Genomic DNA, 27,917 nt, shown 5'->3' on the forward strand with positions numbered 1-27,917 from the left:
TTTACAGAATCTGGAACAACTCCACGCTGGGTTTGGGTTTAGAGCAGTACATTCGCCCCCAGAGGGCAACTTCTGCCATATCACAGCTGCTTAGTGTGACCCGCTTGGCAGTTTAGAGAGCTCAGAGTTTAATCCCACTTACCCAGTTCATGGTTTATGTTTCCAAGCCCAAAAGGAAGAATCATCTACGTGCTGTTGAGAGTTGTTTTGTGCAGCTGCAACAAGAAGGAAAGCTAAATTAAAGTGGGACATGATAACATATGCAGTACTATCATTTCATTATCTATGTGCACTTTATACGGAATTATTTAAGGAAAGTCAGTATAATTAAAATAGCTATGTAACTAAAGGTTGGAAAGGTTCTGTATCAAGTTGATACCACTTCATAATTGTCTTGTATTCCTGCAATTTTACTCAGCTTACACATGTAGTCTGTACCAGGACCAAAGGGTCCTAGTTCAGTTCTTTACAACCTTAACACAAAATACGTATTTTAGATGTACCCTGCTTCAATAACCACTGAGGAGATGAAAAACATGCAACATGAATGGTTTAATAATTTGGGTGGTATTTATTATCAGCTTGCTAACTCCTTAAATATATGGTTCTAGCAAAACTGATTACTTGTTTAGCCTTAACAAAATAAAACTTCTGTGCAAAAATATATAAGGATTTAGCTCATTAAAACACTTACCACTAAGCAAAAGCAGCAATAGATGCAAGATCTCAACATGGTTCCTTACCATGGGACAGAAGTGGTGAGAGTGAAATTTATGTAATAGCAATACATGTAATTAAATTCCACAAGGGTAAGGTGATAAATTTGTATATGCAAAGAAACTCCCCCAGAACAAACAGATGAACTGCAAATTGTTTTATTCAGTGATACAGTGTACTTTGTGAATATAGAACACTTTGCATACATATCCATTTTCCTTTGCAGACAGCACTTAAAAGATTCCTTCCATTTTACAAAACACCACTGAACTAAAATGAAAGCATAAACATGTCTGTGAAAATGTATTGTACAAATTAGAACAGTAACACCTCGGCCATTTTTCTCTTCCACTGGAACTGACCAGACAAATGTTGGCAGCATCCCAAAGCAGAAGGATGACTTAGTAGGATTATTATATTGAAATGCTGCTTTCTACACAGGAGAAACTATTCTGCAAGTGGGATGAAGTTTGGAGGCTGTGAATTGATCCATGGAGATTATCTTCTTCCTTTGTTGCTAAAATGACAACAGATTAGATTTCAAAAGGCTTTTGCAACCATAGAGGTTCAAAATACCCTTTACTGAATCTAAATCAGCATTTAAAATAAGAATATAGTGGTAAAACTGGAAACAGAAATTCAGGTTAAATTATTGCACTCAGAACAGTTTTACCTGTGTCCAAGTAAATCTGTCACACTAAGTAAAATAAAAATACACTGAACTCCTCCAGTCAAAATCTACATCAGTGATTTTTGGCCTTGGCTACATGCTCTCTGGTACGGATGACTCCTTGGAAAAGAGGCATTCATCAGGTCCTAGACTGCAGAGGAAGCCGAAGGGCCAAGTCTGTGAAGTGACTCATTTCAGGTTGTTTGCTTCGCCTCTTGATGTATTCTAGCGTTTTCACCTGGGTATGAAAAGAAAGATATTTCGAGATTTTTAGTGTCTTTGTCTTTTCTCATTTCATAGGCCATCATTTAATCTATGTGAAGGTGTTTTAATAGACACTCTCATGATTTTCCCTAAATTTCACTGGCTACACGAGCACTTGCATTTCTTACTCTAGAGCTCGTTATCATGTATATCTTTCTTAAAGGCTCTAGAATGCCCACTTTCCAAGCTTACACCATGCAGTTCCTCTACTAAATAAAAATGCTGTATTTCTCTTAAGGATAGTTTTCTGTACTGAAAAAAAGTTATAGCATCCAACGTTTCCAGGTTCCTTAATGTGTGAAATACATTTAAAAGTGCTAGAAAAATACAGACCACTTGAAATAAGAGAAGCTGCTTATTCATTAAGAAGCATTTAAAAAATAAGGGTGGGGGTTTTTAAGCTCATTTAATTTTTTTTTTTTTTTTAAAGAGAGCAACGTGTAAAGAGATTAGGTTTATTCAGATCAAGAAAATATTACTTTTTCCCAAATGAGGAGTTGAAAAAGCTCTTAAGAACTAAAATTTCTCTGCATTATCTGTTTTCCTTACCATAGTCTTGGTGTCAGCAAAGCCATGTTTCTGAGCAAGATTCCAGAGATTGACTGAAAGCTGGTTTAGTTTGTTGTTTCGTAGATCCCCATGAGCTAGAATAGTGTTAAAGAAATAGAGTGCCAACTGGCTCTGTCGCTTTAGGGTCTATAATGAAAAACAAAACATTCCTATATTACCATATAGTCATCCCAAAATATCCAGCATAACCTCGCCGAGTTTTCTGAACTCTCAGAAGTGTAAGGGGCAGATACTTGTTCTGTAATACACACAGCAATAATTACAGACACAAGAATACGCGCATAGTTTCCATGTTCCATTCAAAATGCAACAAGTAGTGATAGTCATGGATCAACCTAAGTTGCTGTAAATAAAATACTTACACAAGACTCCTACATCTCATACCACTTTGGCACAGCACAGTATGTAGCTCTGACATTTTTAACTCAAGACTCGCTACAACTGCATAGAAATCACCCTCCCACCAACCAACCTTTCACTTAACATCACCATGGCTATATATTTTTTAGAGAGCGCACTATCATAAATCTAGATTAATGCAATTTCAGGCTTTTTCCAGCAGTCTATTCTACTTTTATTTATTTGAACAAAGATGTTTTTTCCCTGCTATTCTTTCACTGAAACTTTGGTGATACCAACATATTTGCACCATATTTGCAGCTAAAATTGCTGAGGAGGGACCTTGAGGAGGACCCCTGCTTCATGGTAATCTACCACGGAGGAGCACCATGCCCTTCAGCCTCTATGGAGGAGTTCTGGGGCACAGACAATCCTGCGCTAAGCTTACAGGGTGCTACCACCCTGATTTGGGGTGAGTGGAAAACAGAATTAATTAAAATGCTATTGCAGATTCTGCCTATTCCTACAGAGTAAGTTTTAAAAGGCTAAAAGGATGAATTATTATTGGAGGCATCTGAGATGTAGTATTTGTTTATACTGCTTTGCTGCAGCTGTCCTTTATTTTTTGCTCAAGAAAGACCATTGATAAAATCATAGCTCCATCTTACACAGAAACCACAGCAGCAGAATAGTAGTTAAAACTATCAGCTGAACACCTCGGTTAATGAACTTAATACTTCACTTTAGCCCTCTCAGTTCAATACACGTTAGGGTAGCTAATACACAGCGTTCAGATACGAAGTTACAGGAAGACTGAGGCAGAGATTGGGGTAAGAGGAGTGCAGTGATCTCTGTGACTTGTGCGCTCCTGACATGATGCCAATGCAGCCATGCAGCCTCTCCCCTTTCCCTAAGGGACTGAAAGTAAATTAATTTCCCTTCTCACTGCCAGCAGAAGAGAGGTCAGATGCTATTAATCAAAGAAATGGCACACACTAAGCTATCAGTCCTCCAAATAAATATGGAAAAGGAGAAAGCCATGCCATTAAAGAATTGGCTAACTAGAAAAGAGGACACTGCATGCCCCAAACTAGAAGCATCAGACTGCTACTGTATGTATGTGACCCGCACAGTAGATTTGTACATGCAGAACAAATCTGACACATCAGAAACCATGTGCACACACACGCATGCATATGCAATGCCCAGAGCTGCTCAAGGCCCCAGGAGAAGTTCCCTAAGCATTAAATTAATTACATGAAACTACCAAGAAGACAGCTCTTCCTGTAACAGTTACCCACATTAGCAATTTCCATCCCAATAGCTCCAAAACATGTTTATAGGCTAAAACTACAACCATCATTTGGGTGCATTAAACTGTACTCCCTACCAGATAGAGAAATACAATTGATCAGTCTAGTCCAGTAGTATTAACACAAAGAGCAGAAATACAACTCAAAAAGACCAGAAAACGGAAAGTAGTTATGCTTAAATGCTTAAACATTACTGTAGTATTCCTCTTGTAGGACTAATATCCTTCATGGAAAAACAGATATAGTGTACAGCCAGCTAGACCATGTTTTGCCACATTATTCACAAGGCATCCTGCCACATCACCATGTATCCTGGATTAACAAAATAACCTATATTACCTATAATTTTTTTTCCTGTTGACCATCTAATGCCTGTGTGTCTTCTGCTGAATACAAACTTCAAAGAGGTTCCTGGGAATTGCTGAGAGGTTTCCTCACAAGAAGTGGGACAGTTAAATTATTGGGCAGAATGCAAAAGCAGCAGTACTCCAGTCTGAATACCAGCTAGCGAGGTTTTCCAGGCGGTATCAACGCAAATACAAAATCCATTCTTTAAAATAAGGATGACATTTTGACTAATTTGAAACATATGTACTTCAAAAAGGATCATACTTCAAAAAGGATCTAGAAACACATTAAAAAGCTAGAAGAATGAGATGAGCACTAACTCTGATTGTATTGGGATAGGTATAACAGACAGGATTTTGGCATCTAGTCATCAGTTACACAATGCAAAGTGGAGAGAGAGGCAGGCTCAGGTGTGCAGTAAATCCCACCACATCTGAAAACAAGCAAGAGTCAGACAAGGCTTCATATGATGATGCACAGGAATGTTTGTGTAACATGGCACTGACCTCCAACCCAAGGGAGACATCTATGCCAGCATGCTGCCAGGCCTGCTGACATAACTGAGACTGAATTGTGGGTAGAACTCCAACTCACAGGATGTATTCACAGGCAGCAAGGAGAAAGCAACAGCTCAGCTATTTGGCAACCACATACATCATGGGACTATCAATTCCCACACCAAAAAGAATTGCCAGCCTTCCAGGCAGTGCGCTTTCCATAATCTTGGAATAATGCTGATGACAACGAAACAAAGAACAAACAACATCATCCCAGAACGTGACCCCCTTGTGTCCTAGCCCCTCCACCAAAGTGCAGAGCAATGTCCAAATTTCATACAGCATAACAGAAAAAAAATAGGATCTTTCATATAATGGACCATGTAACTTTGTATTTCACAAAATTCTGGCTAGCAATTAAAATATTCATTCCTGTCTTTCAGTGACTTTTGCCAGATGTCTATGTCATAAGGATACCTTGAGCCTTCTGTTAGAAAAGCATTTGTGTATTGAGATACATTGCTCCTCTGAAGGTGAGTCTAGCCTGCTGCTGTTCCCGTGTACAGCTTTAAAATAACTGGCTCTGATACTTGTTAACAGTCTATCTGTGGCAGCACAGAGCTCAGCATGGGCTGTAAGGCTCCTCCAAGGTACTACATATACCAGTCTAGGCCGAGTCTCCATGCTGATATAGCATCTGTTTGCTAGTATTACCTGAATTATCTAGGCTGAAATTAATTCCAGCACTACTGTGATGCTGCTGGTTACATCCTTGTGATCCAAATCGAGATACTCCTAAAGAAAGCCATGACAGGCAGCCTTGCCTTTCCTTGAAAGCTCTCACATGAAGCCCTTTGGGAACCTTTTAACATCTGTTAGTTCACTGGAAAAGATCACAAGCTGCATGGGACAGACCAGGTTCTCAACTCTCTCGTTACACAACTGTCCTTACATGGGATAAATGAAGCACCTAACACCAACGGCAGCTAATACAAGTTCATTTATAATAAAAGGAAATAATAATTTGAGAAAACACCAAGAACCAAGCTGCAGCTGGGAGCTCATATACCACACAAGAGGATGCATATGCCCTATTTCACCACTCCTCTAGCACACTGAGATGGTCAGAAGAGAAAGTGCTTTCTTTTGGATACAATCCTTGAAAGAGCAGTCCAGAAACTCCCTCTAGATTACTCAGAGTCTCAGTGACAGCTTCTGCTGGCTCAGGATGCAGTAACACACCTCTTAGTTATGGCAGGCTGAAACATTTTACCCCTAGCTCTATACTGGCACCATGGTAGGTTCATCTCTATTTCAGAGTCCTTAACCCATTTTTAAAGCTTTCAATATTCATAGTGCTGCTCACATCAGTTTGATGTCCCTCTAAAATTAATCCAACAAAGATGTGCTCCATGTGGAACTTGCAGTTCATGGAGAATCAGACTATACCTTCCAAAGCCATACTCAGTAATCCTGCTGTAGGCCATTAGCAGAATCCTAATTTATTTGTTTCGGTTTACACCATTTACCAAGTATCTTACAAACATGCAGAAACAATGTTCCCAATCAAACTATTTCTAGTCTTTGAACTCCACCAGCATGCCAGAGACAATGGTGTAATAAAAGGATTAATCTGGGAGTTAGGACTCTCCAACTCTGAGACAAAGAAGTGGAGTTGATATGCACTCACCAGCCACAGTTCCTCATTGCAATGCACCCATCCTCTTGCTGGGTCATCAGCAGGCAAGCTGCAAGCATGCCAAAACAGGTACCTCCACCACCTGCAATGTCTTCTGGAAAATGCAGCAGGTAAACTCCCTTGCCTCCCTCCTCCCAAAGAGGAATTAAATGTTTAACCACCTTTAGAAAATCTTGGCCAATGACACAAAATCCTTCAGGATGAGCAACCTCTTCTCAATTTAAAACACACCCACACACAGAGAACTATGTCCAACTCTGCTTGTAGTTCAGTATTCAAACACATGTGAAATCAACTGAAGTTTTTATAAGTTTATATAAAATCAAAAGTCAGTTGTGGTGAAAGAAGCCTCAAGAGCATACCCAGGAATTGCTTTCTACAGCTCCATTTTTGATACTTACTATAAAAAGTCCAGTATCTATCATATGGCACACAGGAAGACTGCCATCCTAACATGGCACTGCCGGGGACACAACATGCTCTTAATGTTTTGGATCAACAGTGGTGTTTGAACAAAACATACTCCGTCTGGACATCTATCACTGAGTAGCAAGAAGCAAGGTATTTACATTTCTAAGAAACCTGGTGCATAAGATTAGTCTTCCACCCACACAAAGGCAGAGAGGATTCACTGATACATGCTCTCATGATCAGCAACTGCTTCAACTTTACAGAACGGTCCAGAACTGAAAATTTCCATTCAAACACCGTAACATAAATGAAGTATTCTCTAATATTGCGAAAAGACCACGCTGTGTTAACATAAGATGCATTGTTCTCTTCCAAATTGCCATCTTGGTGAAAGCATTTTATTGTGAGAAAAATTTATTTTCCTTTATAGCTTTTAAAGCAAATGAACCAATAAAACCCCAGTATCATCAGAGGCTTGTTCATTTAAATGAGCAGTCAAGCAGATGAATAATAAAAGGTCACCAACACTGAAGCAATACAAATACCACAGTGATTTTATGATCGGTTCCACGTTAGCACAAATGGAGGTCTCTGACAATATTCTCATCGCCCCTTTCCTCAGCAACAACAGCTTCCTCAAAAAAACATTCATTCTTACAAAACAATTTTTATCTAAATTTCTCAAGGACTTTTACTCAACAAAGCAAAATAAGTGCTCCCCCCCTTTGTAAATAAGGATGGACAGAGGAGTAAATCCAAGGCTGCAGAGGCAAAGGCAGGGCAAAGAACTATATCCATGCTGCTGTGCTGGTTTTGGCTGGGACAGAATTAATTTTCTTCATAGTAGCTGGTATGGGGCTATGTTTTGGATTTGTGCTGGAAACAGTGTTGATAACACAGGGATGTTTTCATTGTTGCTGAGCAGTGCTTGCACAAAGTCAAGGCCTTTTCTGCCTCTCACCCCACCCCACCAGCGAGTGCTGGGGGTGCACAAGAAGTTGGGAGGGGACACAGCCGGGACAGCTGACCCCAACTGACCACAGGGATATCCCACACCATATGGCGTCATGCTCAGCATACAAAGCTGGGGGAAGAAGAAGGAAGGGGGGATGTTCGGAGTGATGGTGTTTGTCTTCCCAAGTCACCGTTACATGTGATGGAGCCCTGCTTTCCTGGAGGTGGCTAAACACCTGCCTGCCGATGGGAAGCAGTCCTAGTCCTTGACTAGTGTAAGCACTACTTAGCAACAACTAAAACATCAGTCTGTTATCAACATTATTCTCATACTAAATCCAAAACACAGCACTGTACCAGCTACTAGGAAGAAGAATTAATTCTATCCCAGCCGATACCAGGACAGAATGAATTCCTTGTTTTGCTTTGCTTGCACGCATGGCTTTTGCTTTACTTATTAAACTGTCTTTATCTCAACCCACGAGTTTTGTTACCCTTCCGATTCTCTCCCCCATCCCACCAGGAGGGGGAGTAAGTGAGTGGCTGGGTGGTGCTTAGTTGCTGTCTGGGGTTAAACCACGACAGCTGCTTAGCTTTAAATCCAGTTTTCTATGCAACAACTGCTTCAGTGAAATAACACAGGATCTCATTACTCAAAGTATTAAGCTTGAAAGCAGGAAAAAAAAAAAAGCCTTTCAGAAACCACAGATTTCAAGCACTACAAACATTCCTACCCACATACTCCATATAGGAGTCACATGCAAAAAATCCTCAGTATACAACCCACGGTCCTGAAAACTCTGTTAAAAATCTCCTTCCAATACCTGCTTGGACATTCTTAGCTGTGCAAGAATGGTTGTTTTCTGCTATTGTTCTGAAAAAGAACTGCTATTCACCGTGCTGATGTGTACAATGATGTAGAGGCATTTGAGCAAAGGATTTATTCATCTTACATCTCTACAATTGCTCAAAGAAGGATAAACAGGATAGCAAAAGGAGAGAAAAGGCTAAACTTAGCATAGTGTCCTCCAAATATGTATCACTTAACACATTCTGTATTGGCAAACACTACAGGCTACTGTGCAAACAGGCTATCTAAAAAATTCCATCAAATTAATCATCCCCTGCCTTCCCATTTCAGTCTACAAGCCACAAGATTTCTATCATTATGCAGCAGTTTAGTAAGCGGTGATTAGGATGTTGTGGAGGGGTTCAATCTCAGAAACAGGTACATTAGCAGAACAGTAAGTTCTCATTATTTCAGTAATACTGAAAACATTAGTCACCCGCCTTTCATATACAATCCATTAAGCTGTATTTGATCTCTCAGAGCCTCTGAACTCCAATCAAGAAATCCAATAAGCTGCCTAGAGTTTTCTTTATTTTATATTGAACAAATATAACCCTGTACTAAAAACAAGGTAAAGCCAAAAGACCTTTTCTCTCCCTCTGCACCTCTCTCCTGACTTCATCCTAGCGTCTGGGATGCAAAACTTTTACAAATCAAAGGTGGTTTCCACTGTATTTTACCCAGTAACAGACTAACTGTGAATTTTCACTTGGCCCATTACAGAATTGGACATTTCAGGCTACTGTTAACTTCGTTGGCAAGAAAATACAGTTTATTTACAGAGAGAGAAAGGTGACAGCCAGGAGGAAACAACAGGAAGGACGGACACGGAGCAGATTTTAGGCATAACTGTACTGCAATCAAAGGAGTGACTGTGGCACTGTCTCCAATTCTCTAGCTTAGGCCAATAATTGCAATACCAGCACCATGGAGCTCATTATAGGCAGAAAGACTCTCATAAGAAAAAAAAAAAAATTGTCCCACACTGAGCATCATATTTCCATAACCAAACTACACCAGGACTCAAGCCGGTTAATTTAAAGCTAACTCTAACCTCACTATGCTGTTCTGCAATAATCATTCTGTACTGCAGCAGAATCACATCCTTTGGTGCACTGCCACAGTCGATACCACAGAGTATACCAGAGTAGCTTTTACTGCTTGTCGGTTCTATCAGACTATCCATGTACAGCATACAGTTAAGCAGGTAACTTTAGCCTGCATCTTAAAAATGTATTGTAATTGCTACGTGATCTCTTTCACATCATTAGGTCTTTCCACCACAAGCGTGCCTACGTGATTGACTCACTTTTTAAACAAGTAAAATTACCTAATTTCCTCTCGTTGCAAGGTTCCTGGAGCTTTCCAAAAGACCAATGCCTGGTCAAGAAGGTGGTCCATTTATTCAACTCCAAAGCAATTTTGGTTTTGTATTGATTCAAACTGAGTAAGAACATACCTCCTCTTTTCCAAGAGTTTTCAGATGATCCAGGATCTGTGCTATCACTGTTTCACAGAGTTTATTAATTTCAGCCAGGAACTTGGAGTCTCCACCATACAGGGTATCATTGGAATCAACTGCAGAGATGAATTCAAGCTTAGGTCTGGCTAAAGAGTTATGCATTTGTTTGCTACTGAAAACACCAGCTATTTATAGAAGACCAGGTTTGGAAGTCATAAAATGACCCTCCTCCATGAAACACAAACAGAACAATCTTGTTTAAGTGCCTACCACTTGGTTGCCTACTATGTCCTCTTGATTTTAGGAACGAAACACTGAAAAGAATCTTCTAGCTTAAAGCCAGTCCTGTATTCCTGGATGCAGCCAGGTTCAAAAATAACTGCTAGACTTAAATGTAAAGCAACATATAGTGTCAATTTTCACTTATTCCACAGAGACAGACTCCCCGCTCCCATCAGTTTAGAAGAGTATGGCCATTGTCTTCAATGGCAGCAGGACTGGGCCAAACAGTTTATGTTTTACTTAGTGAAAACAACAAGATTTTCAAAGGAAACTGCATTTTAATTTTTTTTTTTCCTAAAATAAAACCTTGATTGCATCAAAGTCACAGAGAGAAATCCAGAAAGTGTATTTTCAATTTCAAAGCCCTTGAGGGATTTTGTGGAGGGAGAGCTCTTGAAGATTTTAGAGCTTATATAATTGTGATTTTAAACGTGTTTTGGCCTTGTTTATTTATAACGTTTTACTAAGAAGTAAGCTACAAGAAATTTGTAAGTTTAAGTGTGTTCTGGGTAAATCAGAGAGCACATAAGATAAATGGTGATCCCCTGTTCCCGAGTAAACTTCATTTTAAGAAGCTAAGGTACATGGTCCACCTAGAAAAAAAAACATCACCCAACTACAGGGGAAAAATTACTAATCGATATTTCCATGCTTCTTTCCATTGAAGTCTAATTCATTTAAATTTCTCATCTTGGGATTATGCAGTTATTTTGGTCATATAAAAAATGGAATGAAAGAAAAAGCAGCTAAACCACATTTCCTTACAGAATTTGAACAGCAGATTTACTATAGAGTAGTTGTTCAACTGACAACTATTTTATGTGCTGCTAACTACAAGAGATATTCTTGTCACGGTTGGTAACTCTGACAGACTATTCACCAGAAGAACTGCAGAATATGTTCCAGCCTGCCTCTTCGTGAAAGCCCTGTGCAACTAAGAGAAAAAGCCAAACCAGCTTGGCCCCTCAGACTAACTATCTTACCAGCATGCTTTAAAAGATTCGATTAATAGTCTACCTTAATTTAGTAACCTCTCTATGATCAGAAGGCAAACACTCAAATTTTAGAGCAATCAAAATATTACTACAAAAAGACTACAGCCTTTTTATAAAATGCAAAATCTTTAGAATTTTTTTTTCTACCTATTCTGAAGATTTTTGTAAGTTACCACAATTTCCAAAACTGAAAGCCTGCCTTCAAAGCAGCAAATACATCATTTAAATAAAGAAGACTAGGCATTGCATTCTGAAAACTGGAGTTGTTAATAAATGTGAATGAAACACCAACGATAAGTACAAATCAAGTTGATACTTTAGACTAAAAGAAAACCCTCCATATGTATAAAGTTCTAATATTTACTTGAAAAGTTCACAGTTCTAAGTATTTGCATCAACACCACCAGGAACAAACTAAGTAAACCACTCTGCACAGATTCAGTTCAAAGAACAGACTGTACATCTGTTTGGCAGCCACCTCCTGCGATTATTTTGTTACAATATCTGCACCTGCATAGGAAAAGAATCCGTTCTGTAAGGTTGACTACCACTAATCTTCATTAACTAGGTATGGTGATAACACAATACTACAAATTGCACAGTGGAATGCAAGGATCCAGAGCCACCCTTATGTATTACCTTTATCTACATGGTAGATATATGCTTCTTGAGTCATTGCAGACAGCAGATGCAAAACATTAGTATAAATCCTGACTTTGTCATCACTGTTATCCTCCCAAGTATAATCCTGGATCACATTTAGTAATCCTCGCACAAGAAACAACACTCCTTGTTCTGGATGGTCCTACAGAGAAGAAAAGAAATAAGTCAAAAACAACTACACAACAACCCCAAAACAAAAATGGGATTATTTGCGGTCATTCAGGGGTTTAGAGTCACAATATTAGCCCTATAAAAGCAAAAACTACAATATAATTAAAGCTGACAACTACTTTTCTGAAGTGTGCTTCCTGCAAATCCTTTTAAAAATTTCTTCTAGTTTCCTTCTAAAATGCCCATTTGACCCATAATCATGAACTTGATCTAGGCAGCCTTCACAGACAAACTTTGAAATGCTTTGTTCTCTAGTCACGGGGGTGGGTAGTACAAAATTAATTGTCAGCTTCTTAACAGCTAAGCCTCTAAAATTAAACACACTGGGTAGGATTTTTTTTATTCAAATAATGTCAGTAAGCTATAGAAACAAGTATATTACTCATATAATTATGAGATTCAGAAGAACACCTACACTGGGAAGTCAAAGTTACAGACAATCAACAATCTTTTAATATGAAAGGAATATAATTATAAAGACATCTCCTTTACATAATCTATGAGTTTTTGCAAGCAGTTTTAATACTGCACCCAGCTTATTTCAAGCTGGCAGTTGGTGCAACGATACCAACATACGTAGGACAAATCACAGTCCACTGGGGACATTTCCTTCTGATCATGTATCCTGTAAAGTAAATAGGAGAAAAAATTATGGAAGCTAATTTCTGAATCCTGGTTATTTCATTGCAAGTTCTTCTCCATTACTGAATCTGAGAGGTTGGATCTCCCTCCTTCAATCATCTGTTAATGATCTGAGTAATTTCTCTGAGGAGCATCCAGTTCTGGCATAAGTCTTCCTTCAAAGCCTTACTTATGCAGTCAGTGGACAGCAAAAACATGTCACAATGGCAACTAGCCTTTCCCTTCTAACAACACAGCACCTCCACACTGCTGAACATGCATGGCTTGGGAGACCCCTTCCATTGGAAAAAGGAGAATACACTGCTCTGTTTATGAACATTTGGACAGCACTATACTGTGTGCTGCTTCACCAAACGTAGTCAAAGAAAAAAGGAAGGAGGAAACCATAAGGAATATTTCAGTGAGGAGGAACAACCTACTTTCTCCAAGAATAAGTGAATAAACCTCAGAAGTTTTCTTTTTTTTTTTTTTTTTTTTAAAAAACATGCCATGATACTAAGCCAACCCTTGCTGGGGAAGAAGAATCTTCTCAGAGAGGGCCAGAGATATTAACAGAGGGAGGTAAAAATCTTCAAGCATTAGGTTTCCACTGCAGTGAAATCTTGTGAGTGTCTGTCTGTCTGTCTTCTCTAAGGTCAATAAAATACTTTGGTTATGTAAGTTTTATCTCAGGTCTTCCAGATTAGTTTACAATTTTTCCTCATCTTTTAGCTATAGCTGAATATATAGGAAGGAAAATCACATATATATATCTATCTATTTAAACTTGACAATTGGTTAAAAATTTGAAGGGTATAGAACGGTAGTATTTTGTGAAATATTCATCAGAAGAGGAAGGTTATGCCAAAATACATCTTCTAATTATTGTTTTCACTCAAAAGATTAGGCAACCTATAACAAAGAAACTAACAGAAACTAACAGAAACTAGAGCTCTATATTTTTCCCCTCCTTAGGTATTAGGTTTTATGAGCGCTCAGCTAAAATACCACTTTTCTGCAAGGATCTATTAAAACAGTAAATGATGTTTACACAGTTAAATGGTGGCAAGATTTCATTCTATCTCAAATCCAGTTAAGTACAAGGTGCTACTGAGAGAGGCAACACTGTACCTCAACCTCCAAACAATTGTTCTACCTCCCTATTTTGCACTGGGGTGAGTGATTTTGCAGCCAATGAGCAAATCGGTTCAGCTTGCTCATGGAAGACTAACCACTGCATCTCCCACTCCCAAAAGTCCAGTCTACTCTAAATTTTTAAACAGGAAAGTCAAAATAGTCTACGAGCCTATGTGCTATTCATACACACACAACTTACCGGAACAACTAATAATGTGGAAAAAAAATTACAAAGGAATTCCAGGAGGAAGGCATCAGAAGGTCGCATCTTTCCATCTACGCTGATCATTTTTGGCACTTCAGGAACAAGGCTCACTGCAGCTTTGAAAAAAGCATCAGCTACAAAATAAAAACATAGTTGCTGTATTATCACTCCAACTGCAATGGCAGTCATGCCTGTGATCCAATGATTGCTTTGAGTTTGTTTCAAATAGACTACAGAAAATGAATGTATGCTTAACTGCAAAGAAACTCAAGACTCAGCAGTCAAAATCTGTGGTAAGTCAAGTGATGCTGTTTTTTCAAAAGAAGTTCCCACATCACTCAAGACTTCTGAAATTATAATTCTCCTTTGCTTAACAAAAGGACACCACTGTTTCAAATATATTGCATATATGATAACTAGCACACAATTCAAAATTGACTTATCAAAGAAATGCTTATGCCAGGAGAATGGGGAATCCAAAGGGGGGAAAAAGTGTATTAGATCATGCTAACTTGTTCACGAATTCATTCACAAAAGCCTGTTAAAGTTATAAGGAAGCATGGACAACTTCATTTCTCTAAGTGTTTACGGTCATTAAAAGTAAAATACTAACATAGTACCAGAACCTGAGGTATTGCTGGTTCCAAGAACCATAATACAGGAATTACAGAAACCATCCACCATTACGGCCTCAGCAAAATAGCTATTAAAAGAGTTATGAAAAACCTCTATTATGTCTCTAATCCTACAAAAGAAAAAAACCACTAGAACATCTATTCATCAGTTTATTAAGTTAATAATCACAAATTAAAACCAACAATATTTCCCCTCTTACCCTAGAAGACCTCCTATATATGCTAAGAGTTCACAAAAAATTTTCTGATAGTAACATTCTTTTGCACTTTCCTGGCTACATTTCAAAATATCCAAGTATCCAAATCCCATTCAAGTTGTTTAGCCATATACTTCAAAGCATCCTTCAGAATTAATGCTGTATCTTTATTTTACAGGAACAGAGACTGAGGCCATGAAATCAAATTTTAGCAAAGAGAAAAAGAGAATTCTTGGTGAAAGCCAAGAGGTGTTACATGGCTGGGATGGAGATACTACTGACAGGCATGCATGTGCATTTCCCGGAGTGCAGCTTGCTCTGGAAAAATTCATTTGAGCACATGAGACTCCAAGCAAATTTGCTAAATATAGTAACAAACTGATATCTAATTTAAGCTTATGAGGAATACCAGGGAAACATGTGCTTTGGAAAAACTGTAATTCTTCTGACTTTTATTTCTTTTCAGCATGAGTGCTCAAGCTCTTCTGAACTTTTCAGTGGTTAGAACCTTTTATTCTGCACATTTTGAGGTGAAAGAATTTATTTTTATTTATTTCAAACAACATATAAGCTTACACAGCCAACCCAAAGGAAGGTAAGTAATCTCTGAGCTTGGAGAGGAAGGAAAGCAGCAGCAAATGTTCATTCTTGCACAAGTAAATGAATCGCTGTCACTGCCACAGTTGTCTCAGCAGAAAAAAAAAAAGTGCATGCCCCACATCACCGTATAATCAAAACATGTGACCAGACAAATGAAAAAATGTGTCTCAGAAAATAGTCTGCATACCAAAGTACCCATGTCTGTGTACAGAATACTCCTGCCTTCTGAAGTTATTTCATAACGGGACAGGAATGATCTGTGCAGCAATCAGTCTCAGCAATGAAAGAGAGAAGCTGCAAAGTACCTCACCTTAATTTACTGCCTGCTCTCCCAGCAATCACAGTCCTAGACATTCTCCTCTTAACTTTTGCCTTAGCACAAAACCAAAACCTCTTATCTTCACTATGAATAACTGCAGTTTGATTTGATTTACTCTTCTTGACCTCCTGCCATTGCTGCAAATGAGAGCTGCCTTCTCATCTGGTCGAGCACTTTCAGAGACATGAGCTCCCTCGTTACACCTGCCAGTAAGAGCAGCATGCCCAGCTCCTCTCCAGGTGACTGCTGCTGGGAACGAGGAGAGACCCGTCCACACCGCAGATGGCTCACTGGGCCCTGCCCTTGCTGCAACACCTAACCACAACAATCACACAGCTGCTGCCTCCCTGCCGTCCCCATGTGGCTGCTGTCCTCTCGCCACTGCCGCACGGCTGTGTTTGCAGGTCACCCTGCAACCCCCCCACATATTGCTGCTGTCTCAGCACAATGGGGAGACTGCAGGGCTCTTGCCTCCACATTTTTAATTCTTCTTCCTTGCCTTGTTCCCCCTGCCCCCCCCCACAACGTAGCAAGGCAAACCAAAAAAGCAATAGAGCATAAAAGCAGTTAGTTACATTTTCTATTAAAGAGATGGATATTTTACTTTGGTACATCCAGAAGTACTAGCAAAGGGAAGTATGTTCATTTTGCTACAAGTTCAGCCAATCTGTGCTAACCACAAAATAGTTCTTATGCTGGAACACTAAAAGCACATTCGTCCAAGGTATACGTTCTTCCCAAGAAGCAAAAATAAAGTAAATTCACACTAATGCAAAGGATTTATTAGAGAGTTTGCAGAAAACTAACTGTCCTCCAAACACTACCACCCTATTCACTTGTAGAGAGGTGTCAGAGTCTGCATCACATGCTCTGAGTTTGGAGGAAAAGTTCACTAAATAGGTTGTCACAGAAGTGCTGACTATTTCCTTAAGTATGAAATACGCATCGGTATTTAATTCTGAATTATACTAATTATGAGGTTATGCAACAGTTCTTCCTCTACATCTTTTAAAAGTCAATTTATAAAGCTATTACTGTAGAGATGTTTTAAGAGAAAACCAAACACCCGCTTTTTCTGGCTTCCAAAACATATAAGGAACCACTTAAAAAGTACTGAAAACCACAATGATGTTATGTTCTTGATTTGGGGGGGGGGGGGGGGGGGGGGGGGCCTTCTTCCGGTGAAGGATGCTGTTTTCTTACGTGCCTGAAGTACAATACTGCTTCTAAAGTGAGCCACTGTTAACTTGGATAAGGGGAGAGCAGCCTGCGCATTACAACAAATCATCATGATAAAGTCTTCCCAGAGTGCTGTTAATATCTTGTGCAGTGCTCCGAACATGACATACTTCATGCTTCACTAACTTTATCCTTTCACAGCAGCTCCTTCATTTTGGATGACCATAATCCTATAAATCTTTCCCCCAAGCATACCTGCTGACCTTCAGGCTACGAAAACTAACAGTCTTGGATATCCAAGTCAGCACTTCCAGTAACACTCTCCTACAGAAAAAGCAAGTGAAATTGTTGTTGAATGTTTCGCTATTGTCAATATTCATGATGGTATGTACACACACACACTTAATTATACATACAAACAAATATATGTACCTCCATATATTTCTATACATCAATCTCTCTACATATAAAAATTTAGCTTACATTGCATTTGCTGCATCTATGATAGTCAATTAAACTGTACTAATTTAAGATTTCAGGCAGGCAAAAAAACAAGGAAGAACAAAGTCATTAGAGATGGGAAAACAATTAAGCTCCTTAAGTCCACCTTCAAAGAGCAAAAGGGAGCGAGTTTGACATACCTACACAAACTATTTTTAGTCATGGATACAATTACACAAGGCTAAGTCCACCCAAAGGACAAAACCAGGGACCATGCACCATCTTCTGCATTCCACATCATCTTCATGTCCTACAATGCTATCAAGCATATTTTAATACTCTGAAGATTTTGCTTCCACATCTGACATATATAGGAAATCTAATGAAGCCTTGTACTCCAGTGCAAAAAATTAATGGGAAGCAAGCATGGGTTTTTTTGTTGCCTTTTTTCTTCTGTTAAATAAATTAATGCATTACTGTTTTGACAATCAAGCATTGCAAACATTTAGAACTCTTTCTCCTCACATTGCTGAGGTCACTGTGAGAGTTTTGCCACATTGTTGAAATGTGTTTTTCCCTTGAGCTATTGAACATTCTCAGTCTTAAAACCCTCTTCACATCACTTCCAATCCAGAAACTACAAAAAATTATCTGAAGTAACAAAGATGAAATAAGAAAATTAATGCACTGCTGCTTGGTGAACTGGAATGTACTATGTTAATTCATACTATAAATTAGCTGCAGATAAAAAGGTAATTATGCGGATGAAGCTTGCTAGTGCTAGTTTTAGAAATAGCTTGATTATAGACTGTTAGCAAGGCCTTAGTACTTCCAGACAAATGCATACAGAGGCATAAGTGGAAGGGAAGATTCGCACAAGGAGATCATACAGTATGAGCAAGAACACTGGATACTAGATATTTTATTCTTAAGCTGTAATCAGTAAATGCAACATACCCCACCCCCCAAAAAAAACCCCAACCAAACCCAACCACAAATTTCAGCATGCCTCTGTAAATTCCATGTAATCCCTAAAGACCGTGAGGTAAAGTATCATCAGCAGTCTTTAAAGAGAGCTCCATTAGTAATACTGGAAACCTTGAAATAATAAATGCTATAGTTAAATACTGTAGTTTCTCCTGATTATTATGAGGTGGGGGGGGGGGGGGGGGGGGGAATCAAACAAGCAGACACATGGAAAAACATGATACAACACTGAAGAGTCAATATGGTTTTTGCAGAGAGAAATCATTCCTCAGGAGTCTCTCAAGTCTTCCAAAGAACCAGCAAGTCTGTGTTTAAAAGTAACCCAGCCAATGCAAATACTTAGATTTTTAAAAAACATTTAACAATGTCCCTCATACAAAAGGCTCTTAAAACAACTAAGCTGACAAAAGACAAGGAGGAAAGTCCTCCTGAGAATTCATAACTTAATAAAGGATGGGGTGGAGGGGGAGAGGAGCGGGAATAAAAAGTTTTCACAGTGGAGTGAAATGACTACAGCGTTCCCTAAGATTTTGCAGAGAGACATGTCCTTACAATGAGCTGGGAGGTGACAATGTTTGCAGACTAGTCTGGAACGCGACTGCAAAGCATTGCAGATGGATCTCATGATTCTAAGCAATAAAGCAGCAGATGAAATCTAATATTAGTAAGGCATGCGGGGAAAGAAACAGCCCTTGCTATAACTATAGAAAGATAAGCTCCAAATAGGCTATTTACACTCATGAAAGATTTTGGAGTCATTGTAGATGGTTTCCTGAAAACTACATCCTAAACAGCTGTCGAAAAGGCAAGGCAATTATAAGAATCATTAGGACAGTAATGGAAAACTTAGGTGTCACTGTATCATTTATACAGCTGTCGTGCATTTATACCTGGAATACAGTCATGACCTTCCCATTTCCAAAAGGATAAAAAGATGATTAAAAAGGTGCTAAGGCACGGAACCATTTCCTTATTAGAAAAGAATATACAAATTCTTCAGGAACTTATGAACTCCAACATCTCATAGGTAACATGAAGAAAATGAACCAAGAATGACTGAATTTTTCACAGTATCACTAGTAGATCAGCTGCATGCACTGAAACACTCAACTAACATTTAAAAAAACATACAGAAATAAATCCCTAAGTAGTAGATTTCGAAGTAGCATGTAACTGTGGAACTCAGTGTCACATGAAGTTACAAAGGCCAAAGTAAAAATTGATAAAGAATTAAATTCCTAAGAATTGGTGCATCTGTTTTATTAAATACCGTGGTCCATATGCGACCTCTGTTGAAGGATGTATTTAGACCACCTGCAGCTGAAAGCTAGAAAGCATCATTCTACATTATTGTTTCCTGCATGTTCCCTTAGTAGATGCTACTAGACACTTTCAAAAACAGGTCATGGGCTAGACAGACTTGAAGAACTAACAAACTGATACAAAATGCTATTCTGAAAAGCTTACAGAGGCAGAGATGTCATCTCTCTCAAATCATATGGAAAAGCTATTGGCTGGGATAAAGAGAGGAACCAGAAAAAGCTCAGTGAATGGGAGAAGTTTCCAGCTATGGAAATCCCCGGTAACAGTACAAGTCATAATTTTGTTCACATAAAGCAACATTTAGTATTACTAGTAAGGAAAACAGTATCTTATCAGTTTCTCCCAAAGCTACTTTGCTGCCTTCAAGGAAAACAGTATCTAAAAAGATAACAGAGACAGCATATACTGATCTCACGAGAGAAGCGTGAGCCAAGAAGTCCCAAAATCTGTAACTGAGAAAACCTCTTCAGGTTCTTATTTCTCCAAATTCTTTACCTCAAATTTTCTCTATATTCTTCATATCTATAAAGATTTTAGGAGATTAGGAAGGAATACTAAAAATTGTTATCTAATGCTACTGAGAAAATACACTAAAACATTATTAGACTATGATTAAAAATTACTTATTAGATATTCCATACTATACTTTCTCCAAAGTGTGGCTGAAGCCTGTCTCATCTAGAGAACATTCATGGAAAAGTAACATTTTCTGAAGGAGAAAAAGAAATTCCTTTTGCAATCTACTAGTGAAACTGTGTTTCAGCTACATTTGAAGAACAGAACAAATATTTAGAAGTACATTAAGCACTGTATGCTTCAGAATTAAAATCTGTATTTGCCAAACAAAATAAAGATCTGTGTCAGTTGATTTGGGGGACAAAGACTTTCCATTTTTAATAAATTTTTATGTTTGACAATATCCCAGTGAAATTAGTCACACAGAACCAGTTGAATTACTTTATTCACTCAGCATGTTACTTCTGAAGTGAGGCAAGGATTTCACAGCCTTTAAGATAAAAATGCCATTGAACATACATTACCAGAAAGTTGTGTCATCTCTACCCACCTGCTGAATGCTGTGACCAACAATTAAAATCATGCTGTCTGTTCTCTGACAGACAAAAGCAGCATTTCCATGGGGAGGAAATATGTGCAATTAAAATACCACCTATATCTCAAAAATCCAGAAGAGTGACATAATGGAGCATGCATTTAATCTCAATTTAGCCCAAGCACTCCCTATGACAGAAAGCATGACCGATGCGAATTTATTATTCTATGTTGGCAGTGTGCAGCGTTCTGTGGCTCAGTTAAAAAAAAAAAAAAAAAAAAAAGAAAAGCACATCACTAAAATCTAGCATCCTCCTTTCTAAGGTGGACTCTTAATAGGCTCTCCAAAGGTACAAAATATGCATCCAGGACAAAATCACCTAAAACGTCCTGAACTTAATTACAGATTCATTTTATTTAAAGCACCTCTTGGGACCTGGAGACAAGAGAGACAGTAGTCATGTTTAATACACATTGAACAGCATACCTGGACAGACATCCATCACTGTATTAATATTGGACTTTCCATGAGCCTATAAATTCACGTTTCTGTCCCAATTCCATTGTATTAAAGAAAATCTATTCCAAGAAAAATTACAATTACAGATTTCTAATACTAAAGTATTTGGGTGAGTTCAAACAAGCACCACACCGTTGCTTTGATTAACAGTGTGTCAAATCCCAGCAGGCAAGGCTCTGATTTGATAGAGGAAATTGGAACAGTGAGACACTAGGACTGATGGTCTCCTACTTCTGCTGCCCCTTGAGATTGGGAATGAGGCAAAACTCAAACTCCTCCAGCTATAAGCAGATTAGCTGTGGCTCTCCAGTTGCTGGTAGTTTATCAGTGCAATCCTCAGTTTTGCAAACTTTATTTACTGTTATGACCCACACATCCTCTTTATAAAAAAAACAATCTTTTAAATTCCCCCTTATCTACCCCAATAGGTAATTTTACTCCTTTTTCAAGTTAGATACATTGGCAATTTAGAGAAATCTTCCTATTGCCAACAGAAGTCTATCCTGTGAAATTCAATTTTGTTGTATGTTTAAGTGAAAACTCAATTCACTGAAATAGCTAGACTGCCTGTAGGAACTTAAAATTTAAAAAAAATCCAAGAATTTAACTCGCTAAGAACAACAGCTGGAATCTTTAAAAAGAAACTGCACGCACATGCACACATGCATGCCCCACTACTGACTGAGCTATCAGATCAGGTACATTACCTTTCAGTTTTATTTCTCTTCCCAATTTTAAACTGATTAAGCTAATTCCAATCAGCATGAAATAAAGGTTACACGCAAGGCACAATTTCACTTCCTAGCCTAATGCTATCATTAATTGCACACTCTTAAAACTTCACTTCATGCTGCATTGGTTTCAGTAGATCAGTGTCTAATTGGCATCAGTTAGCTGACTGGATTTAAATTTGCTGCTATGAATTAATCAATACTTATACACATGAAATGCATTCAGTTGAGATACGGATTAAACTGTGTTAAAAGTAACTTTCAAGGACATGTTATCTGACTACAATACACCAGAATATGCACAAAAAAATCTCTCAAGACTAGTGTCACTGTTGCCTAACTGGTTAACACATGCTAAATCACTCATGCGAGTGACATGTCTCTGAATACAAATTATGCCCAAAATAGCTTTTCTAAGGAAGAAAAAAAGTGTATAATAATAAAACCTTGGTAAACGAGGTGAGTTACTGAACAGCAGTTTTGCACATGCTTCATTTCAGCAAAAGCTGAGATGGACCAAATTCTCCTCTATCTAGCTTGTGGGTCTAAAATTCAGGAGAGAGTGGTTAATAAATATGCATTTTAGATACTGAGTTCGTAATACTTTGCATATACCCGCTGTCTTAAAAGATTTCAGAATGGGGATCCTATTCATTGTTTAGTGAGTGCACTGTGTTCACATGTCAAACAACAGCTGTGCACATTGTTAAACTCTCACACTGAAAAATCTGGATGATTGTTGGGGTCCAGGAGTCTCACTCAGAGAAGACTTGGATCACAAAAATAGTGGAAAAGCAGTTTATAAATTGAAAGATTATTAAATCAAAGAGTTGATCCCAACATGGGCAGGGCATAGTCCTTAAAGACCGAGTATTACAGAAAAACTGCTTTGGATTTATTTCCAACAAGAGATGCACTGCAACACAGCAACAGTAACAAAAATTGATACAAAGAATAAGGTAAGCTGGACAATTAAATAAAACAGGAAGAAAAAGCTAGTCCATTTTTGGTAAGCTCTGTTATCTACAAAGAAACCGCACAATACTAATTGCACAACAACAGACTTTGCAGATCTTTTATTTGCACAACATACTTGGACACAACAGCCAGCTTTAATCTAAATCCCTCTGCTTTGCTATATGGGCAGCATCAGATTCAAAACAAAGAAATACAACAGTCACCCTGTACTAAAAAGTCTTAATCAGCATCCTAAGTCAGCTTGTTTGTGCAGCTAGAACTTACTGGTAAATGCAGAGCTTGGAAAACAAGCTCTTGTGAAGAAGCACAGAGCTAAAACAAAGAATTAATAGCCACAACAAAAGATGTTGCAAAGTAATCCAATTTATTACTCTCACAGCTCCACTAAAAACATGTAAAGGAAAAGCATTTACCATTGGAGAGCAGACATTTAAAGTCAGTATTAAAATTGCAAAACAAGGTAGAATGACATCACTTTAAAAAGGAAAAGAAAGATACTACAAACAGTTAAAAGTATGAGAAGACTTTCAGAGTAGGTAACTGTCTTCCATTTGTGATATGAATAGGAACAAGATCATATTAAATGGTGATGCAGACTTGATGCTCATTCTGGTGCCAGAGTAGCTCCATTTTTTCCCCCCAGATCACTTTTTGTCAGAATTTCCAATTACTTAAGACTGAGCTAACAGGATGGTTAAAAACTGTACTCAGGCCCTGATTCAATCAGTAATTCAGATCAAAAAAAGAAAACATATTTTTCATTCTCCATATTATCTGGTATTACTCCATTGTTTCACTCTGATATAGTGGCATATTTTCTTAGCTAAGCGTTTATCACACATGTGCTTTGATAGCAAGTTTCTGGTGTCATTGACCTGAGTTTTAATTCTTTTCCAGCTCGCTGCAGGATTTTGTCAGCCTGTGAACCACTACACAGATGAACTAGTTTCTTTTCCCAGTTATAATAAAGCACATTATTTGTGATTAGAGTGCTTGCATAATTATGCAGGGGAAAAACATTCCATGCTTTCCATAATTTCTAAGTAATTTAGGACAACCTACCTCAAAGCCATGACTATGTCAACTAGAGTCAGCTGTCTTGGTTATTTAGATCACAGGATTAGCGTTAGAATTGAAGAGTTGCTTTAAGATGACGCGTTTTCACTGTAACAGTGCTTGAAACAGGGCTGTATTTTAATTACATCATAAATATACTTATATGACTTATGATTTCAACGAAGTTATTATTCACAGCTAGAAATATTTCTGAAATAAGAGAACCTTTAAGTAGACAAATTCGTGCCTTACCTTGTGAAAGGCACTGATTTGCCAGAGCAACCTGTCCAGAGTGTAGATACAGATTAAGACGTGTGAAGATACTGCTCAGAGATGGAATTGTAATGAAGCAGAAGGCAACACAAGCCTAAAGCAAATTAAAAAAATGAAACTGAAGAAAATTCCAGACTCAGAGTTACAGCAATCATTACTGATTTTATACATGATTAGGAATCGAGATCTGTAAATCAGTTTTGGGAAAGACTTTCAATAAAAAGCAAATATTATGTAAAGTCCAAAATCAGCAGCTTCAAATTTCTCATTATTATTTCAATAATTATAACAATATTTATTATTATTAATTATTATTATGAGTAGATTAGCTCAAAACTTACTCTATGACTCTAGCTCAAAGAGTTCCTCTCTCCTCAAGTAACCAGCTTGTAGCTCAAGACCAAAATCTAACTAGAAAAGCAGACTACTGGTCCACAGGGACAATCCATCTGTCAAACTGGTCAAAGCAGGTGCATTGTGTAGATGTGGGAGGAAGCAGATATAGTGCAGCATGCTGCAGCTTGAGACTTGCTGGAACAGCCCAAACATCTAGATGGAGCGAGTGGCTCCCAGGCATACAGAAGTTGGCCAGTGTCACCCTACCTATCCTTTGTCCAGGACATCGCGCACAGGTGCCGTGAACAAAAATCCATTAATGAATGGCAGCATATGCAAACACCTTCACAACACATGAAGATGAAGACATCTTAGTTGCTATGTTTCAGGTGAGAAGAAGGGAACACAAGCAACTTGCATAGCCTGTGCATAGATCAAAGCTCACTGGACCATATCTGCACAGACCCAGAGGCACTAAAGCTGAAAGAAGCACTTAATTTGAAATTCAAATACTGATTTCAGCATATCAACACTGATATTATGAGACAGAAGTTTAAATACATTCTTTTCCCTCTATCTCCCATTCTCTCTGTGATTGAGTTACATAGAAGTTAAGTATTTTATTTCAAATACAATTTGAAAAGCTGAGCTTTCTAGAATTCACTCAGACACCTCTCCAATGAACCTTCCTTTGGAGAGGGAGTCAATCTTCTTGTTCTTTTTTAACACAAAGTTGCCATTAGATGCTTTGGGTCTTTTTTTTTCTTAAACAGCAGCATTTGGCTTTAGAGAGTAAAGATCAATGGTAACAAGAGAAAATGAGACTACAAAGAGTGTCAAAAAATACCAACATATTGTTTTTGCAAAAATTATAAACTTAGGTGGCAGCAGATAGTATTATCTGCTAAGAAGGCAGGTTCAAACTTTATTAGAGTCAGACCTACCCTGACAAATGCAGCAGTCTTTCTGGAATGATTTCCTTTCATCACCTTTCTTGTTTCCATTGCTAGCTGGTTCACAGACTACACATAAAAACCAAAAGCAAATCATTAAGAAAAATGCACAGATTTATTAGGTCAGCAGCAAATAACAAACTGCATGTTTTACTGCATGCATTTAGAGAACAGAAACTGTCAAAAGGGACCCTGATATGGTGTGCCCTCACTGTACTATTCAGTTTTTACTTGGAGAATTTCAGTGACTGTTCCTTAAAGTAAGTATGACGCTGAAGGTTTGTGAAGGTAGACTTGTTGATTTATTCAAGGCTTTGGATCATCCCTTGTGTGCTGGTTTTGGCTGGGACAGAGTTAATTTTCTTCAGAGTAGCTGGTATGGGGCTATGTTTTGGATTTGTGCTGGAAACAGTGTTGATAACACAGGGATGTTTTCATTGTTGCTGAGCAGTGCTTGCACAAAGTCAAGGCCTTTTCTGCCTCTCACCCCACCCCACCAGTGAGTGCTGGGGGTGCAAAAGAAGCTGGGAGGGGACACAGCCGGGACAGCTGACCCCAACTGACCACAGGGATATCCCACACCATATGACGTCATGCTCAGCATACAAAGCTGGGGGAAGAAGGAGGAGGGGGGGACGTTCGGAGTGATGGCGTTTGTCTTCCCAAGTCACCGTTACACATGATGGAGCCCGGCTTTCCTGGGGATGGCTGAACACCTGCCTGCCGATGGGAAGGAGTGAATGAATGCCTTGTTTTGCTTGCGTGCGCCGCTTTTGCTTTACCAATTAAACTGTCTTTATCTCAACCCACGAGTTTTCTCACTTCTACTCTTCCAGTTCTCTCCCCCATCCCACTGGGAGTGAGTGAGCGAGTGGCTGTGTGGTGCTTAGTTGCGGGCTGGGGTTAAACCACGGCACCTTGCTTCCCAGATATAGTGCTGTCATCACCCCCTTCCTGGTGCAAAAATCATGATTTCTAGCTAACACACTTACTAAAAAAAAAAAAACCAAAACACTAAAAGGATTTAAGAGAAGATACAATGTTGCAAAGGAATCAGATGCAGCTAATGCTCACCTGACATGTGACTCAATACAGAAAAGAGATTAACCTTCCCAATCACAGCAGGACTCTGCCTGTATCTGCAGCCAGACACAGTCTAATCTCTCCTAGATGGAGGATTATAGAAGACAGAACCCATATTCTGAATGCACAAAAGTGCCATTTATTTTATTAGACATGAAATCTCTTGCAAGATAGACAGTTTTCTTTGTTGCAATGATACCATGCATGCCTGCCAAGCAAGAACTTCAGAGAGTTTAGGGTGATAAAATGAGAGATGAGATCAAAGTCTACTTTAAAAACATGTGATAAAAAGACTTCAGATTATTTTGACATAGACCAATAATCTGGGCAGGGAATGGGAGAACTGCAAATATATCCCCACTTATTAAGGTAATGTAGATAAACTGTAGCTTACATGAATCAACTGGACTAGAACAGGCTCCAGATTGCAAAACATTGACCTGGCTTCAACATAGAAACTCAGCTGTTGTTCAAAGTCACGGCCAAATGAAACCTATAAAAGACAAAAAATCCCCTAGATTTTACCACTGTAGGCCATTAACTTTAAGAAATATAAAACTGCATGCAGATAAACCACAGATATTCAAAAGTCAAAATCCCCATATATTGGTAAGAAAAAAACCCACCATTAACAGCAAAATAGCACCTGGAGAATCTCTGTCCTTTTACCTGTCTGCTTTCCAATACTTAACCTTCAGGGAAACTTGAAAGTTTTGCTGGAGCTTTTTGTCCATACTCCACATGATCTTCTACTTTACAGATCAAGTATTTACCAAGAAAACAAAATTTAAATCCTAGATTTGTGAAGTGTTTTCAAAACTAGCAGAACTCTTGATTTTTTTATGGAACAGGGACAAAGGCTTGGTATAGTTCATACTCAAAAAGCAAAACAAAAAAAACCCCAGAAAAACAGAAATAAGTCAGTGAATCTGTATTCAGATTCCTGTAATTTCTAGTTGCTAAAGGGCCTCCAAGAGAAATTAGTATTTTCCTAACTAGATATACCAATAAGAAAAGCAGGTTTTCCTTGAGTTTGGTTAATAAATAAATGCTTATATAGTATGGCAAAAGCCTGCAACCTTGCATGC

The 27,917-nt window shown here is 38.4% G+C and overlaps 1 protein-coding gene across 2 annotated transcripts in view; it reads right to left on the reverse strand.

Moving 5' to 3' along the window:
* Positions 1–859: 859 nt before the first annotated feature.
* VPS35L (VPS35 endosomal protein sorting factor like) overlaps positions 860–27,917 on the reverse strand; it is a 59,604-nt gene continuing 32,546 nt past the window's right edge. For both annotated transcript variants that reach the window (XM_076350563.1, XM_076350564.1), the window contains 8 exons: positions 27,224–27,322; positions 25,738–25,815; positions 24,437–24,551; positions 14,163–14,302; positions 12,011–12,176; positions 10,092–10,210; positions 2,201–2,347; positions 860–1,625 (listed from right to left, as the gene is read on the reverse strand). In XM_076350563.1, coding sequence (XP_076206678.1) covers positions 1,527–1,625; positions 2,201–2,347; positions 10,092–10,210; positions 12,011–12,176; positions 14,163–14,302; positions 24,437–24,551; positions 25,738–25,815; positions 27,224–27,322 — 963 coding nt within the window. In that variant the 3' untranslated portion in view covers positions 860–1,526. The remainder of the gene's footprint in view (positions 1,626–2,200; positions 2,348–10,091; positions 10,211–12,010; positions 12,177–14,162; positions 14,303–24,436; positions 24,552–25,737; positions 25,816–27,223; positions 27,323–27,917) is intronic.

Source organism: Aptenodytes patagonicus, chromosome 13, assembly GCF_965638725.1.
Source record: "Aptenodytes patagonicus chromosome 13, bAptPat1.pri.cur, whole genome shotgun sequence".
Classification (NCBI taxonomy): domain Eukaryota; kingdom Metazoa; phylum Chordata; class Aves; order Sphenisciformes; family Spheniscidae; genus Aptenodytes; species Aptenodytes patagonicus.